At 36.1% G+C, this 17053-nt stretch overlaps 1 protein-coding gene across 7 annotated transcripts in view; it reads right to left on the bottom strand.

The window, feature by feature from the left end:
* TBC1D1 (TBC1 domain family member 1) overlaps window positions 1-17053 on the bottom strand; it is a 104591-nt gene that overhangs the window by 34142 nt on the left and 53396 nt on the right. For 5 of the 7 annotated variants that reach the window (XM_018068208.2, XM_018068223.2, XM_018068228.2 and 2 more), the window contains 8 exons: window positions 14464-14553; window positions 11875-11979; window positions 11118-11250; window positions 9616-9707; window positions 7954-8064; window positions 5542-5670; window positions 3406-3492; window positions 1459-1748 (listed from right to left, as the gene is read on the bottom strand). In XM_018068208.2, the coding sequence (XP_017923697.1) occupies window positions 1459-1748; window positions 3406-3492; window positions 5542-5670; window positions 7954-8064; window positions 9616-9707; window positions 11118-11250; window positions 11875-11979; window positions 14464-14553 (1037 nt within the window). The remainder of the gene's footprint in view (window positions 1-1458; window positions 1749-3405; window positions 3493-5541; window positions 5671-7953; window positions 8065-9615; window positions 9708-11117; window positions 11251-11874; window positions 11980-14463; window positions 14554-17053) is intronic. The other 2 variants (XM_018068215.2, XM_018068233.2) reach the window with 1 other exon arrangement.

Below are 17053 nucleotides of genomic sequence, written 5' to 3'. Positions count from 1 at the left end.
GGCATTTCAGCATATGACTAAATTAAAATGCACAAAAACCTGGCACTAACAGTCCCATTTCTTTTTCCTTGTAAGTGTTTCCCCTTGATTTCTATGATAAAAGCAGGCATATGATCAAGAGTTCCAATGGATAAGAAGTGAACTGCTATAGGAAGAACTGAATTTATTTCTACTTTGAAAACAATTTATGAATTGAGGTAAGCTGTTCAAAAACACTCATAAAACAGTAGAGACTTTTAAAAGTCTGTAATTCCAGTGATTTTTGAGAACTTTAAGTATATTTGTCTTGTAAGTTTTCCATTTCCTCTGTTTCTATACATCTGCTATGAAATGGAAGCAACAGGGATTTCTTCTGGATTTGAGTTATGTGAGGGAGCAGGTGCACTCAGGTCTTAATAAAAATCACATGACCAAACCCAAATAGAAATAACCAAGGAAATGAAAAATATACTTAATTTCTAGCTGCATTCCTCTATTAAGGTAATGAGTCATTAAACTAGCAGCTACAAGCATCAGGGAAGCTCTTGTGAAGATAACAGACCAACAAGTCCTAAACTGCATTAGAAAAACATTCTAGTACTTTAAAATTAAAAAAGTTCAAAAAAGGGACAAAGAGGCAAGGCAGGTTATGTTTTCTTTCAAATACTATAATTCTCTTTTTTTTCACTGTCATCGCCCATTTCAGGCATGTTCGTTTACTGCCCTGCCTCCTGCAGGAAAAAATGAGGTGGAGCACATAGAGATTTCCTACTAACTTGTGTAAATGAGCAGTATGGGCAGTAAAACAGAAGCCTACAGACAGAAATGTTTCCACAGTAATTTGAAAAAGCTAGATAGAAGGGTGGGAGAAAACTGACATAAAGTTAAGAGTGGACTAGAGATGCAGAGGCATCCACTGAAGGAGGATAGCCTGAAGAATATTAGCATTAAGGCAAGCAATAGCTTGTTTTGGTGAGTAAAATCTAAATACACTCATTGAAAAGCTAGACAGGAGCCTCACCTCTACCAATAACTAAGCAATTTATGTCAGTTTAGTGTGCTATTTCAAAGCCACATATGAATTCACCAACCAGTAAGGTTTTCAGGATCAGAAAGGATACCGGATTTTTCTCTCTAAATAGACCACAAGAAGTAGCATTTATTTATACTGCTCACAGATAAAAAAACCCAAAAATTAATGCTTGCACAAATACAACCGAACTGCTTAGGAGTAATCCTATTGTGCTTACAAGTAGTTTTGTGTCATATACTATGGAACTACACATCTCATGTCTTCTCTTCCCTGTGGAGCAAATAGGGCTAAAAGTCTTTTAAACAGAATACCTACAAACCTCCAAAGAGTGACACACCACTGTAACACATTTCTTATCCATTAAGAGGACATACCTGGTATGTAGTCATCATCCCCAGATATGCCCTCAACAAATGAAATCATAGCTTGCTTTTAATAAGTCTTACTTTCTTTTGTGAGGAGTCTCTGTGCTCACTGAGTGATACCTCATAAGTTTCCTCTGAGGAACAGACGGTGATGTTTCAACAGGTACCAGAGATTCCTGGCTTTTAGTTGGCAAATGGCTTAGAGTGTTTGCTCTCCTCCGAAAGCTTTGCTGAGGTAACGTATCAGACTGATCAACAGGACAATCCTCTGTGATGCTGGAGAGATCACCCACCGATCCACTGGTCTTGACAGTGCTTCCTATAGGAAGGGTAGGAAGTCCGTCTTTCTCCTTTTCACACAATGGTGGTTCCTAGCAGTGCAAGAAAGAAGGTTATCAATATGTGGGTTTAGAATCCAGTTTTGACATTGCATTAGCGTGTCATTATTCACATCCCACAGAGACCTACTTCAAACATGCACATTTTTATCAAGATAGCTCAAAGAAAGATGTTTGATGTTTTTTGTCTTTGTTATTCATCACCGACGTCAACAAAGAAGAGTCTTTATTTTCCAGAGAAAAAGTAATTTTGAGAGCAATAGTATGTTCATTACAGCTCAGAAGAAATGGGGTAAAAACAAAAGGATGAGGGTTTGGCTAACAGTGAAGAGGGTGGCATTGCAGAGTACTGTACATTTAGGATGCCATCTAACAGTTCCTTGTCTAGCTGAAGATTCACATAAAGAACTTAATCCTAGGACTAGATGCCTGTTTCATTTTCTTCATTCCCCATCTTGTGTGTTTCTGGCAGTCAGCCATTCTTTCAAAAACGTAAGTAGAAAGAACAGACTCTTGATTACATGAAGTCAGGAGTCTGCAGGTGCTCAGGCATTACAGGAGAATCAATAGCTGTATATCAGGTCTGCAGAGTTCTATCCTGCCTCCAGAGAAGAAGACTGGCTTCTTCTATGCTGTTTGTTTGTATTGTTTTATACAGACTAAAAGCTTTCTAGCCACGCAAAGGGGGAGATTACTCCACTTCTTCTTTATGTTTCTTATGAATGCAATCCTGCATTCATCATATGTAGTTTCATGGCTAAAACCAGCCAGAGTAGCCTGGACAGCATGGTAATTACAGCATTTGTTTTGCTGCACATTGTTGCAGTATCCAGATGATGCATATAATATTTTATTCACATATAGACACTCATTCAAACAAAATGTACGTTATATACAGTACAAGGCATTTCTAATTCAAATGGAAACTCAATTGCACTTCTGTTGTTTATAGCATAGGGGACAGAATGAAAAGCTTGAAAGCAACTTGAAACTTCTGGAGAACAGAAACAGATTTACTATGTGTCCCATCTTGCCAAAAAGTATGGAAATCTCCAGTGAAACTCTACAGATAACAGCATCTTACACATCAATATTGTACTGCCATGTGACTACTATTCTTAGCCTGAATCTCTATTACTAGACTAAACTGATAATTTTTTCAAGTTGTCCCTCAGAGGACTTGCACACATTCTAACATTACATATATGAAAAATGATTTGAATAATCAACTTGCAAATTCTAAAAAACCTGAATATTGCTTCAGGCTGGGGGAAAAAAAAAGAGAAAAGAAAGGAAAGGCAGTGGCTGATCCAAGAAGCTGCCTGTAATGAATGCAGCCCTGTCACTCTCAGAGGGACTCAGCACAGAAATAAAGACACATCATTTGGATCAGCAAGCAGCAGCAGAATTCTTACAGATAGGAAGAAAAGGACATACCTATCCTCCCTACTCTGTGATATTGTTTTATCATACTGTTTGGCTGTTCTGGGTTTCTTTCTTTTCACACACAATCAGGTAATTTGTCTACTGCCAAAAACCAATCAAAAAAAATGCAAGATGTTAGAACAGGACAGTTATATGAGCATTTCACATCCAATCAATTGTTTCGGAACAACTAATATTATAGTCTTTTATTTCGACTATTATCTGAAATTTCTAAATATGTACAATTATCCCAGGCTTTACTTACTTTATTTGTGCTGCTTAAGGTATTGGACACAGAGCTGTCCAAATCCACAGAACCAGAACTGTCCAATGGACCTCTGGCTTTACTGCCCTGTAGAGAATAAAGCACACTAGCAGTTAAAATTATGATATAAGGGGCATACGAAAAAGAGATTTGTGTAGCATAGTCAGAATCTGTAATTTTCAAAGACAGTATCAAATTTAATTTCCTAAAATGCCTAAGAATATCCTTTGCCCTTATGGGAAACAGAAGCTTCATTCATGATAGTCTCTGACAATTTAAAGGATCCTGTAGAATTAAGGAATTCTCATTGGCAATTATGTGTTTTTACTTCTGTATTAGGTACTTCTTACAAAGATATAGAGAAATGAAAAGGATGTCTATGACAAAGGACTAAAGCCGTATGAATTTAATACACAGCAAAAAAATTTCTGGTGTTATCATTTCAGTGCCTACGAATCAGAAAGCATAAACATTTCTGTATAATCTGTTCAACAATATCTTTGCATGATTTGACTAATGCTTTTATGTAACCAAGAAAAATATCAAGAAATCTAGTGATGGATTCTTATGTGCTAACACAATTATGGAACTTCTATCTTCCTAATCTTAAATGTTTTATTTTTTAATGCTCTTATGTTATGATATATGTTCTCTTTGAACTGTTATTCCAGGTAAAACATAAAATGTTATCATTATTCACAACAGTGACTATTCTCTCTTCAAAGTTCAGTCACAACTTCTGGCTTCAGATCTGATAAAAATCAAGAATTTCCATCAAAAACAGAAATGACAGTGAAAATGCAACCAATATAGAGCTGTGCTTATGTGAAGACAAGCTTATGCCAGACAAGACAAACTGGCAAAAATTAGAACAGTACTATAGTTAATGTAACAATACTAACATTATGTGTCATATCCCAAACACATGTGCAGCAGGATTTTATGGGGGTGAATTCTAGGAACACTGTCTGGGAAGTAATGAGGGGAGAGATTAAACTAAAACCCTCTCTATATGCATAATTATGACAGGGAGACCATGCTTTTGCCATTATTTGTTTTATGGGAACAGGTTAGATATGTCTGAAACAAGCTTTGAAAACCTCATTTTGTCACTACAAGTTGCATGTCTATGAGCCAATAAATTAGACTAGATCTTGCTTCTATATAACTTTTTGCTGATTATAAATGAGAATATCCAATTTCTGTTCCTGAATATTTGTTGTTTGGCATTCTGTCACAACTTTTTTTTTTTTTTAAGGGAGAAGGTCTGATTTTTTTAATCCTTTGTTAGACAGAAGTCTTTCCAAGTTTATTATTTTCCTCAGACTTTTCCCATGAGGTGCAAAACAAAAAATATTTGAATGAGAAGACACTCCGTAGGTTTAAATAGTGCTTGAACTTGACATCTGATTCAATTTCATAACTGCTGCTGTATACTTTCAGCAGATAATGTCAGCGATCTGTTTATGATAAACAGATTTTCATTCACTCATCATTTTCCCAACATGATTTCTTGGGAATCACTATCACACAGAAGCTCAAGTTTTTCCCACTGATCTGTATTTCCAGACACTGTTTACAGAGAATTTTAGCTGATGTAATATTGCATAAATGCGTCATATTCTTAGTGCCGTCTGAAGTTCTTTACATTCCTTGCCTTCAAATAATCTATGGCATTTAAAAGTTCAGATGCCCCATTATTTATCAGTTCTGTGTCACTAATAAATACTATCTCATTAGGAGTGCTTAGTCAGTTGCTTAATTATTTTCTTCTACACAAATGAAAGTGAACAATTATAATTACTTTTTAAATTTCCTAAATCTTGAAGAGAAATAAAACAATAATCTCTTTTTTTAAGTCCTCATGCTCAACTTCATATTCATTTTTTGAAATGCCTATATACACTATTTCTTATCTAGGAATTAGTTCACTTCATCCAGGACTTGGTATTCTCTCTATCAAAGCCCTGCTTTGTTTTGTCTTCTTCTAAAATGTACATTCAAATATTTTTGTCACTGTGCCTTTAATAACTTCTGAGCTCTAGCCTGGAAGAATAACAAATATGACTTTTCTGTCATTCACATAAATAAAGCAATGACTTTATGTTCAAAGACAATAAACATGAAGATACTTACACGTGATAAAATACTTTCAAATGATTCTGTCAGAGACCTTTTTGCTTTGTTCTTTAACATATCTAATCTGAATCTCGGAGCACTGCTGGACACCTCATTTACAGCATTCTCAGCAGGAGGTTGTGAAGTCTGCAAACAGAAATGCAAAATGCTCAACAGCATGGAGCAGAATCTCAGTGAACAGGCTGAAGACTTCTGTAACCTGAATCAATACTTTCTCCTGGTGTCCTTGGCTTTTCATGCCTTTTTCTCTACTGATACTTGTACTGAAGTTGAACAAACTATCCTCACATAAGACCAGGCAATCTCTTAAAGGAAATGTGCTGAGTGTACTAGCATGCCTCAGAAGAACTGGTGTTTTGACAGGAATTTATGGCTCTGTTGACAGTTTTTCTCTAGTGCCAATGTACAGTTGTACAAATTCTAAATGTTTAAATGTAACAGATTAGAGATTTCTGATGGATTTCCTTTTCTTCAACTAAGAAATTAATCAAAATGGATGAAGCTCATAATTATTTGGAACTCTCAGCCATCTCCATTATATTAAAACAGGGCTTTCTAAGGGCCAGGGAGATGTGTAACAATCAAGCTCTTCAATATATTTCACCAGTAGAAACTTTTCCACCTTAAAGCTAACAATCAATTGAGAGTTTTACTTCTTAAATAAATGTTTCAGTCAACTTTTAGTGCTGTGAAGACCATCCAAATCCAACACCTGCACTAGAAAATCAGAGCTTCATTTTCAATGATATTTTTTGGGGTTCACCTTCAGGCTGCCAGGCACCATAGCCTTCTGTATTTGTCCCTCATTTCAGAGACTGAATGCTTGATCTATGCAATTACTACTACTTGGGCAGCTGAACAGCACATTATCACCATCACCAAATAGTCCTGCCTACATATAATTATAAACCATCCTATTTCCAGTATGACAAAGTTACAGGTTTCTGTATTTTCTTTTTACCTTCCCTCATCTTATCCTCAAAGAGCAAATTAGATGCTGCTTGTAATTATGTTCTTATGAAAAGATACTTATTGTGAAACGTTTTTGTTAAATAACATCCATGTATGAGTATCATATTTAATTTTTTCCCTCCCCTGATTTAGATATTAAAAAAAAAAAGTGATTATGAAAAGAATGAAAGTGAATACCTATGCAGAAAAGAAAGGAACAGGGATACCAGGGTGTGATGGGTTAATGATTGTTGAGACAAATAACACTGCCAGACAGGCATTCAAAGGTATCTGCTATTACACAGTTCTGGAGATTAATTATCAGAGTAAATATAAAATGTTATACTAAGACAAATGATGGACTGATGGCAAGTCAACTCTGTTCTTAGAGCACTGGCATCTTTGCAAGTGTCAGATTAACTAATTTTGGTTCCAGGAACTGAGCAAACAGACTGAAGCAGGCCTTAAGAATTTTCAAATCACAATGAAGACACACTAATCTATCTTGCTTTCTAGATCCCTATTTGCAAGCTGTTTGTGACTGACAACTATTTGATAATCAGCTGGCATTAGACCAAATAAAAATATTTCAGGTATGATGACAGAGGACTTCAGGCAATGTTTCTTTGTCTTATGCCGTAACTACAATACTTTATTCTTAAAAATCTGTTTCTGGTGAGATACCCAAGACAATAAATCGGAGAACAAAACATGCAAAGTTTTCTTCCTGTTTACTCAGTGAGGTTAATAATTAGCCAGTAAGCCATAAAAGGAGAAGAGATTAACTAAGTGAAAAAATAGTAAATGAAGATTTGCTGCTACTTCCCCATTTCTTCACAGGTCTAATTACTTTCCATATATTCATTTGCTAGTTTATATCACCAATGGCCAATAGCGGTTATCACAATGGAATTACCAGCCAGCAGCAAAGGGACAACCAAGATTTTTAAAAGGATCAAATAATTGGAACTGAAAGTTTCCAGAGAATGGGGTCTATCCTTTTTAAAATACAGGCCACCTTGAGGTGTTTCAAGTTAATTAGTCACAAACTAAGGCATCCAAAATCACTAATTCCTTTTGAAAAATCTTAACTGTGCTCTGTAAATGGCCTTAAACAGCACTGATGGAACCTGATGCAGTTTAGAAGGTAGCTCAGCTTTTTGGATATGGACGAGAGTCTCTGCTGAAGTTTCTGCAGTGAGTCTCCTCACCTACTCCTTCTTGAGGCTACTTCAAATGGTCATTTGCACACAAGAAATAGCTTCCAGCTCTTGAGTAAATGTAATAGGCTTTTTATCAAGGATAATAGCCTATGAATCATAAGGAAATTCAGTGATCACCACTGCTTAACACTTTCAACTTTCAAAATGCCAGTGATGGAAATTTACCTTTGGAAAGATATGGAAAGTTTTTTTTCTGGGTCCTCCTTATATGAACTAAACCCAAATGTTTACTTACCTGTTTTGCTTCTCCAACATGAACATGGTCCTTCTGTTTTTCTTCATACATGTTTCTCAAAACAGAGATAACCAACTCATTCTCTTCTTGATCATTTCTTGGTCTTAATTTCTTTAATTGAAAACACCACAAGCACAGTAATTACACATTTGTCTAACTGTCAGCAAATATTTATTCTTTTCATTTTGTCACAGTCCATACATTGTCAGTGTAACGTTTAGTTTGGTTAATGCTACTACTCCAGTCCACCAGAGGACACCAGTGTCCCAGGCAAAGCACCAATACAGCCAGAGAAACACTTCACCTCACTTCATACATGATAGAATTTACATGAAAGACAAAGGACGACCGTAAAGGTATCAAATTGCCACAAGCAAATGAAGCTTTAAAAAAATATGTTTGCCAATCTGCTTTTGATATGAAGAAAATCAAAACACAGTAGTTCTGAGTTTGTGGCACATGTGAAGTAGTGTTCTGGAGTTACGATGCACAACCCTTCTAGAAATCCTTCTCATTAGTCGTTTAATGTGGGGGAAATTACATAGGTATTTTCAAAACTACTGCACAAGGTGAACATATTTGTCTCTACTGCATTCTATTTAGATCAGAATTATTGTGAGAGAAAATATTTTTAAAACAATTTATCAAAGAATTTAGTCCCAGAAACCTAACTTTTGAAAAGCATATGCTGTTTTAAGCCTATTGATGTAATGCAGAGGATATAGTATGAATTAGCTAATGCCAAGCACATTAGCACATTAGATTAATTAAAATATCACAGCTATCTAAAAATGCAACAACTACAGCTGCAGGTAGTCCAGCTGTAAAAGTTAGCTGGAAAAGACGGGCAGGAGAGATGTACTTTACTCTTTGGTTTTACCAAGTTAATCGTTTGCAGACCAGAAGCAATGAACAGTTTCCTGGTACTACCAGAAGCTTTAGATTGTGTGCAGAACACTAAAAGGCAACAGTGCTGCTAACTGCTGGATACTTAGCTCATGGAATCAGCCCCACAGAGTAACTTCCATATTTGGTACTGAGTGATAAACTGCCACATGGAAACACACAAAGAGACTGAAATGACTCAGGAGAGGAAGGAAACATTATTTTCAATAGTCTGAAATTTCCTAATATTCAGTAGAGTGGCAATCCCAGTGATGTTTCCTACAACACACATCATCTGTCTTAAATCCACCTATGCTTTCTTCTGTCCTACAATAGATTTAATTAAGAAGATAGAAAGTTTAACTTTTTTAGCTAGTTTGACAAGTATTGAGATCTAGGATAAATTTTAGGCGAGAAATTTTCTGATCTTGGAACATTACCATAATTTATTTTTGTCAGAGTAATAGTATGAATGTCCTCACAGTACAAGCCTTCACACACAATAAAATGTGCGCAGTTTTAGTCAGTGAAAAGGCAACATCTTCATGGAAAACAAGTAGTATTATTAGTGGAAGAAAAATCATAAAACAGTTTTCATCAAAAGACAAGTTTTTAACAGCTCTAGAAAAACAATGATATTGAAATTAAAGCTCAAGGTGATTAACGCTATTAAATAATGAATAATTCACAAAAAATGAAAATAACTTTTGTGTTTCACACTGATGTTAGCAAAAAACATCAATTGCTTTAAAATCTCCCAGGAAACAAAGAGCTTACCTGAACCTCTTCGAAAACAGAGGCCTGTTCCTGGTTATTTAGTGTTGTTAGGTGCTTTTGCAGTTCTAGTTTAGTCTTAGAAGGGTGCAACCCTACCAAGAGGAACAAAAAAGAACAAATTACAGGGTCAATTTTGTCAGAATTAATCAATCACATAAATATGCCCACAATTTAAGCCAAAGCTTGTCAGTTATTTGAGCTGACCCACTGAATGATTTCATAACAGGGCATTAGAAGGAACTCCAGGTTCCTTTAAAGCTACTACTGAACTCATGCCTTTAAAATGAGGGACATGAACTCTGCAATGAGGAGATTTACTGAGCACGCACCAGGATTATACTCTTAGCTGAAGATTCCATTATCACACAAGATAAAATAAACCCACAATCTACTGCATTTTAGCAGACTGCTTAGTTGGTGTTTTATGCAGTGCTGCTTGGATTTTGTTTACGGTGTGAATATAATTCCCTTCTCTTTTCTCCAATTTGTATGCCTTGGTCTCTACTGAAAAAGAGTAAATTTACTGCATGTTAGTGAAATTCTTGCTTTGTCTCTTGCTGAAAATATTTACCGACAATCTAAAGCAGACTATCCTTTCATTCAGATTACATTTTCTGCTCTCATCCTGGATTAAATTCTTTTCCTCTATTTTCTGTGAAAAACCAGCAAACCACCAACAGTACTGTGTACTTCAGTTTCTGATCGTGGCATACCTCCTTCAGAATCAGACCATATGATTAACCAGATGGCATGATTGCAGACATTAAGTATCATTTACCTTTGGGAAACTTCCCAAAAATCATAGCTAGCTGAAAACCAAAATAGAGTGAAAGTAGTTTTGGAAGTTCTCCAGTTTCATCAAATTAATACTACATAGGTTTTAGTCCAACAAGCTACTGTCATGTGATGTGACAAGCTGCTGTTGCCCTTTACTTACCCCAGACACTGCTTAAATGAACAAAATCTAACTGTGAAATCTGCTGAAATACAAAGAGGTTTTTTATGGCATGAGCTTGTGTTCTGGGCAGCAACTACAATTCTAATTGCTGCATTTTCATGAAGGTGCATAGATCAACAACACAAACACATATATTAAAAGCAAACTGTTCAGTTCATGCTTAGTGGTAGCATAATGCCAGTATCTAAGATGGTCATAGCTACCACAGCATCTATCCTTCAGAGGTTCCTTATCTATGATCTTCTGCATTCAAAGGGCTAATAGAGGCTAATGAGCTGCAAGTAACTAATATTTAGACTCTTAATTAGTTTTCAAAAATTGAACTAAAACACAAGAAAGGAGCTTAACTTTTGTTAGAAAATTCTTATTACCTTACAGAAAACCTGACATTACACTCCTCCAAATAAAACGACTAGCTTTCAACTCTCCATCCCAAGTCCCAAGCTCTTTTTAATATTAATTTCCTTAGAGTTTCACTTGTAAGACTGTCCCCCAATGAAATAGTCAGAAAAGATATTCAACCAGAAAGCTCTTTAAACCTCACCTTCTATCTTTTCACAGAGTTTATGCAATATTTGCATAGGACAGCCTTCACAGAGCTGGGGCTGTGCTTTAGAAGTTTGTTGCACAGCTGCCACGGTGAAAGCCTGTTTCAATGTCATCATGATTTCATCAACCTGAAAAGAATGACATACAGAAAAACAAAATTTCACTCTTCCACCGAGCTTCTGTTTTACTTAACACAAACAGTCTTTGAGAATGATAGTGCCCCTTGTTTGGGAATATGCTTATGATTAAAAAGACAAGCTGTCCCCATGCAGTTTCTGGCTACAAACACACAAGCAAGACAAAACTCATCATGAAGTCCTATCTCTTCCAGGCCACCCAACTTTATTACTGTAGTCTAATAAAAGATACTGCCTCTATCTCAAAACCTTTTCTTCTCCATGACAAGAAAGTTTACTGCAGTTGTCATGCACTGGCCTGGCTTACAGCACAGTTGTGCAGTTCTGATTTTCAGAACAGGTGCACTGTGAAAAAAACATCCTTCAAAAAAAAGTGGTAAATGGTCTAACTTAGCTTGCGTAATAAATGGAAGAATTATTGGATTTTAAAGGGGATTTTAACTCCTGCCCTCAAAACAAATGAAAATTTCTTTTGCAGACTGCTATGTTAGTTACATCTTGGAAATAATTATATTTCTGAGTGGAATAGGATTTGAAGACATTCACTAAAATACAGAGAATGGAGCAACAAAAGACTTTTAGGGCCTAATATTCTATTTGGCTTTTTTCACTTACCAGGGCTTCATCTGTACACTGAAACACATAGCAAACAAAGTGGAAGCCTTCATTTTCTGAAGACTCTCTGCAGATGAACCCAAAATGATCCACGTGTCTAATTCCCTAGCAAAGAAACAACAGCAACGAAGCAGTAAGATCTACTTTCAGTGTTTTGTACCTGTATTACTTCCAGTAATAAAAGAACAAAAGGTCAAATAGCATTACATATAGATCAATTATCTCTATTACAACTACAGTGAAGTCATCTGGCCATTAAAATTCTCTTCTGTTATAGAACCTATTACTTCATGAATCTTTTCAATTTCAATTAAGTTAGACATTGTTTGATTTGAGTTTGGTTTTTTTCCTTTTTTTTCTTTTCTTTTTTTTTAATGAATGAAGTATAATAGACCAGAGATGAATAAATTCTACTCAAAATGTATTTTACTCAATACTGGAAATAGCTGGGGAAAAAAGCTTGCTTTGTTTTTCTTCTGTTTTGCTTAATTGGTCAACAATTGGTCTTTACATTTGTAAGAGCAAATCAAAGAAAGAGTTTATCTAAAGAAAAGCTTGGCTAAATAAAATGTTTAAATATATTACTTAAAGATCACTCATAGAAGCATTTATTTCTCTTAAAATGCACACAAATTCAAGCTTGCAACAGTAGACAAACAGCACATCCTGGTAAAATAAGAAAGTTGTTTTAATTCCTGGGATTTTTTTCTTTCTATTATGAAAAGAGTTTTAGGTGAGTAGAGCTGGCTGATCCCACTGCATGTCTCCTCAGCTCCACATTCTTAATTAAAAAAGAACAAGCGACAAACCAACTTATGACAATGAATGCACACATGCACAGCAGTAGAGCCTATTTAGAGAAAGACAGTTACACTCAGCACTATTTTAATACCTTCTAGCTGTCATGGTACAATATGAAAGTAGGGTAAAGAGAGGCAATAAAGTGTTGTATCAAAAATCATAACGATGAATTTCAGTAATTTCAGTGAATTAAACAATCTGAAGACAGCCAGCAGGACTTCTTTATTTTCTTTTCCTTGTTCATACAGCAAGAATCACTGAATATTCTCTCTGCCTTGTTATCATGAAGAAAACATTTTAAAAAGCATTAAAAAGTGTAAAAAGTGAATATTTCTATAAAACAGAATGGCCACGTGTTCAAAAAAAAAGAACACATTGTAGCATCAGATACCCTTACACAATCTGAATGATGTTGTCTTATCATACAAAACAGTAACATTAAATGTTCAGAGCATGCCAGCTGAACAAAGGACAGAATGCGCTAAGTCCTCATGCTAACCTTCCAGCCCATGTTTCTTCTTCTGAAAGCCCATTTCTTCTCCTAAAAACCCAACTGTGATAGTGTAAGGAGCCCAGCAGAGATCATGGCCCCGTCTGCAAAACTGCTGGCAAATGCTCTTCACTCTTTCAGATACTGCCCCAGGACCACATACTTCCTTCTGCCATTATAATATCTCAGTGATGGATTGGGCATTCTGGAAATTAAGTACTGATTCTTATCTTCCTTATAATTTAACTCCAGTGCCTTCAAGAAAAGATTATTAAACTTCTTGTATGATCAAGATAAGATTGTTCCCTCAAGTGTTCTGGAATGTGCACAGTTGAAGGAGAAGCCCTCTGTACCCCAATATCAATATTTGCCCAGCTGACATATCATTTGACCAGTAGTACCTTCTTCAGGCAAGGGGAGAATTCAATCAGAATCTCACTCCTACTGCTCTGAGTAGCACAACCATCTGTGGCCCTTCAGGGCAAGCCACCAAGTCTACCTAAATAGCTCGTGCCTAAGGATATGGCCTAAAGAAAGATGGGGATGAAGATTTTTCTGTGATCAAGGACTTATCTTTAAAGCTCTTGCTACTTATGTTTACTCTGAAATTTTCAGAATAGGTACCCGAATGTTTAGTGATGAAAGCTATCACCATCAAATTACAAATCAAATTTATGGAAAAAAGACTAAGAAAAAATCAAAAAAAGCCAGAGGCAAAAGGACAGGGAAGCAAACCCTGTGGCACAAGGAACAGAGACTGATAGTGAATGAAAAGGCTCTAAAACATGCTCACCCTCAGTGCATCACACACACTACCTCTGCATGGCAGAGAATTGTCCTCTTTTACATACATGCAACTTATACTCTTGAAAAAAACGTATTTTTGAAGTATTTTTCAGATAACTCTTACATATATCTTTTCTCCTTTTATTCTCACTTCTTGAAAATCATGGCTCAGAGAACCGCAGATTTGCACTACAGTGAATCACGCCCACTGCAATCACAAATCAGATGTGACCAGTGTGGCCCTTCTAGTTCATATTATTCATCCACTTCACCAAGAAGTGAGTCTTTATCTCAGAAATCACAATGCAGAGCATGAAAGAAGGATGACAGTTTTAAAACATTACTGATTAACTAGCAACTTTTCAATAGCAATTCCTGAAACTGCTGTTTAGAGAATCCATTTGGAATGCTAGGAAAGAGGAGTACATGAGCACTCACAAGTAGAGAATTTTTAAACAAAAACAAAACAAAACAAAACAAAAAAAGAGAGAAAGAATACACTGCAATCTTACCTGAGAACAAAAGGATATTTCTTTAAAGCTTTTTTCAATTGCTACTTTTTTTGTGTCAGGACTGATAAGGTAAACTTCAGACTGGCCAATCTAAAAAGAGCAAAATAAATAGCAAGATGATAACAAGTAACATTACACTTCCTTTTGTCTCACTATAAAAATCTTTCCTGAATATAAATCTCAATTTTTTTCTACCTGTATATTTAGACCTATTAGTGTATTATTTATTACCAGGGAGAATACTGAACCAACATTGATTTGGCATTGAGAGCTCTGCACACTACTGCACTGAGGTTTAGTTTCACATTTCAGACAAGAGACTGACAATAGTGTTTAAACAGATGAGAACAACACAAGTAACCTACTTTGCACTGAGAGAAATATACTCACATTCCGTTTTTCTAATTTTCTGTAGTCTTGGCATGTACTACATTCACAAAAACTACTTCATGAAATTGTCCTAAAGTTTAAATCCAAGTGTGTGCCTCTCCCTATATTCAAGCTAATTATTTTTAGGGTTTTATTTATTTATTTAAGACACACATAACATTTAATTTAAAGCCTTAAACTCAAACTATAACAATGATTTTACTGAAGTATATTTTCAAAGTTAATTTAATCTGTAGGCCATTTGTACAGCAAATGACCCAAAAAGATGATGATATCTTTTGACGGGCAAAGGGTGTTTTTAGAGTGAAACTACTGTTTTCAATTTTTCAACTTCTGGCAATATCTTTGCAAGATTGCAACAGAAAAAAATTAAATCCTCATATTTTCTAGCACATCAGAGAACCTGCTAAAGACAAGTCTAATATCAGATTTTAGGGAAGATAGGTAGAATCCAGACACACTTGTGAGTGTGACTTAGAGAAACCTGCTTCAACCACTACCAAATCCCAAAAGATGCACATAAAAACATCCTCAGCATCTATATAACTGTAATTTCTTAAGAAAGGGGGAAGGGTGGAATCCTGAACATGAATGAATCCAGTGAGATGTGCCACCTCTGTGTGTCTAAAAATGGTCTCATGCATTCACCTTCCACCTCTTCTTTTACTTCAACCAGTCACAATGGTTTTCCATAGCTCCCTGCTGGTTTCCTTGTATTGTCCCTGGGGCTGACCTCTCCTGTTCATGGGGTTATTCCTTTTAACACCTACTCAGCAGCCTCCTCCTGCTCACTGCTGCTTTCCCCTCCCTGCAGCAAGAGGCTCCTTCTTATAGCTCAGTCCTACATACTACTTTCACAATTGGTCCCAAGGCAGTAATGATCATTTGAAGTCAACTGAACAAGGGAAAAAAACCCAAACCAATGAACCTCTTCCCCCTCCCCCCCTCAACAAACAGCCAGGAGAAAAGCCTACAAGTAAAACCCCCCAAATCCTAAGAAACTGGCTAAGAAATCAGTTCTTCAGGAAGAGATACCAAAATCAGGGCTGTTTGAACCAGGTAAGAAGAGTTGGCAGGTAACTAATCTGAGTATTTTTCACACCTCATCCACCAACCAACCTTTGCTGCAGTGCCGTGGAAAATCCAAGAACCTTAACTAAGAACATACCAACAATTCTTATTCATTTGGATATAAAGTTACTTGTAAATGTTTCATATGTAGCCACAAAAAAGGATGAGCAAAGCTGAAGACCTGTGCATGCTGTGGCTACTCAGAACCTGCTGAACACAGGGGATAGCTAAACAACAAACACAGCACTGCCACGAGCTCCTCTCTTGTGGATACTGAAGGCACAAACTACAGTTACTTCACTTCCTGATATTGAGCTGAATTTAGACTGGCTGAATAGCAGAAGAATACAGCTGTGCATACTAAACAATATTTTCTCAGGCAAAAAGCAACCCAAGACAGAAAGTCAGATCAGCAGAGCCCCACAAGTGGTAAATGTGCCTGTCAGCACATTTCATGTTCAGGCTGAAGGTGCATGTGTCTTTCAGAACTGTGACATCTATTTAATATAAACTGAAAATGCACTCACTAGAGTAAGAGGATCTGGACCTAGGCAGTCCATCTATAATCTCTCTATCTCCAAAATATGTGCCATGAACTAATAATGGAGTCATGATTTGTTTAAAAATTAGGCATTATTACAAATGGTATCTATATTTTTTTGTGTGAAATACATGTCAGGAGAAGAAGGTAAACATGGATTTCTTTTTACTGGGGAAGACAATTTCTCTCCATCTTCTACTTCTTTCTGATGCCAGCCTGCCACAACCAAACAGAACCCTTAAATAAGGTATAACTAACTACAACTTTTTCTTCCTGTTATTTTTAGAGATATAACACCTCCCTGCAAAAAACTTGTTGTAATTGCACACACTCCTGTTACTGTCCTTAAAACACTGAGCCTCAATAGAAGCTGACAGATCCAAGATGACCTCGGAACAGTTAGCCATTGCAGTATTAGCTCCAGGTTTGCATTATGTTTATAAGACACAAGATATATAAAATATATATATATATATTATATAGCTTATCTATCATAAGGATTAGAAGACAAGCAAATAACACATTCCTTACTTGCTTCTCAAATCTTGGAAAATAGTTTTGCTGCTCACCTATCAAGGTATGGGCATT

This window comes from Manacus vitellinus, unplaced genomic scaffold (assembly GCF_001715985.3).
Source record: "Manacus vitellinus isolate BGI_N305 unplaced genomic scaffold, ASM171598v3 scaffold_0_pilon, whole genome shotgun sequence".
Taxonomy (NCBI): Eukaryota; Metazoa; Chordata; class Aves; order Passeriformes; family Pipridae; genus Manacus; species Manacus vitellinus.
This window is presented reverse-complemented; position numbering and strand designations above follow the sequence as displayed.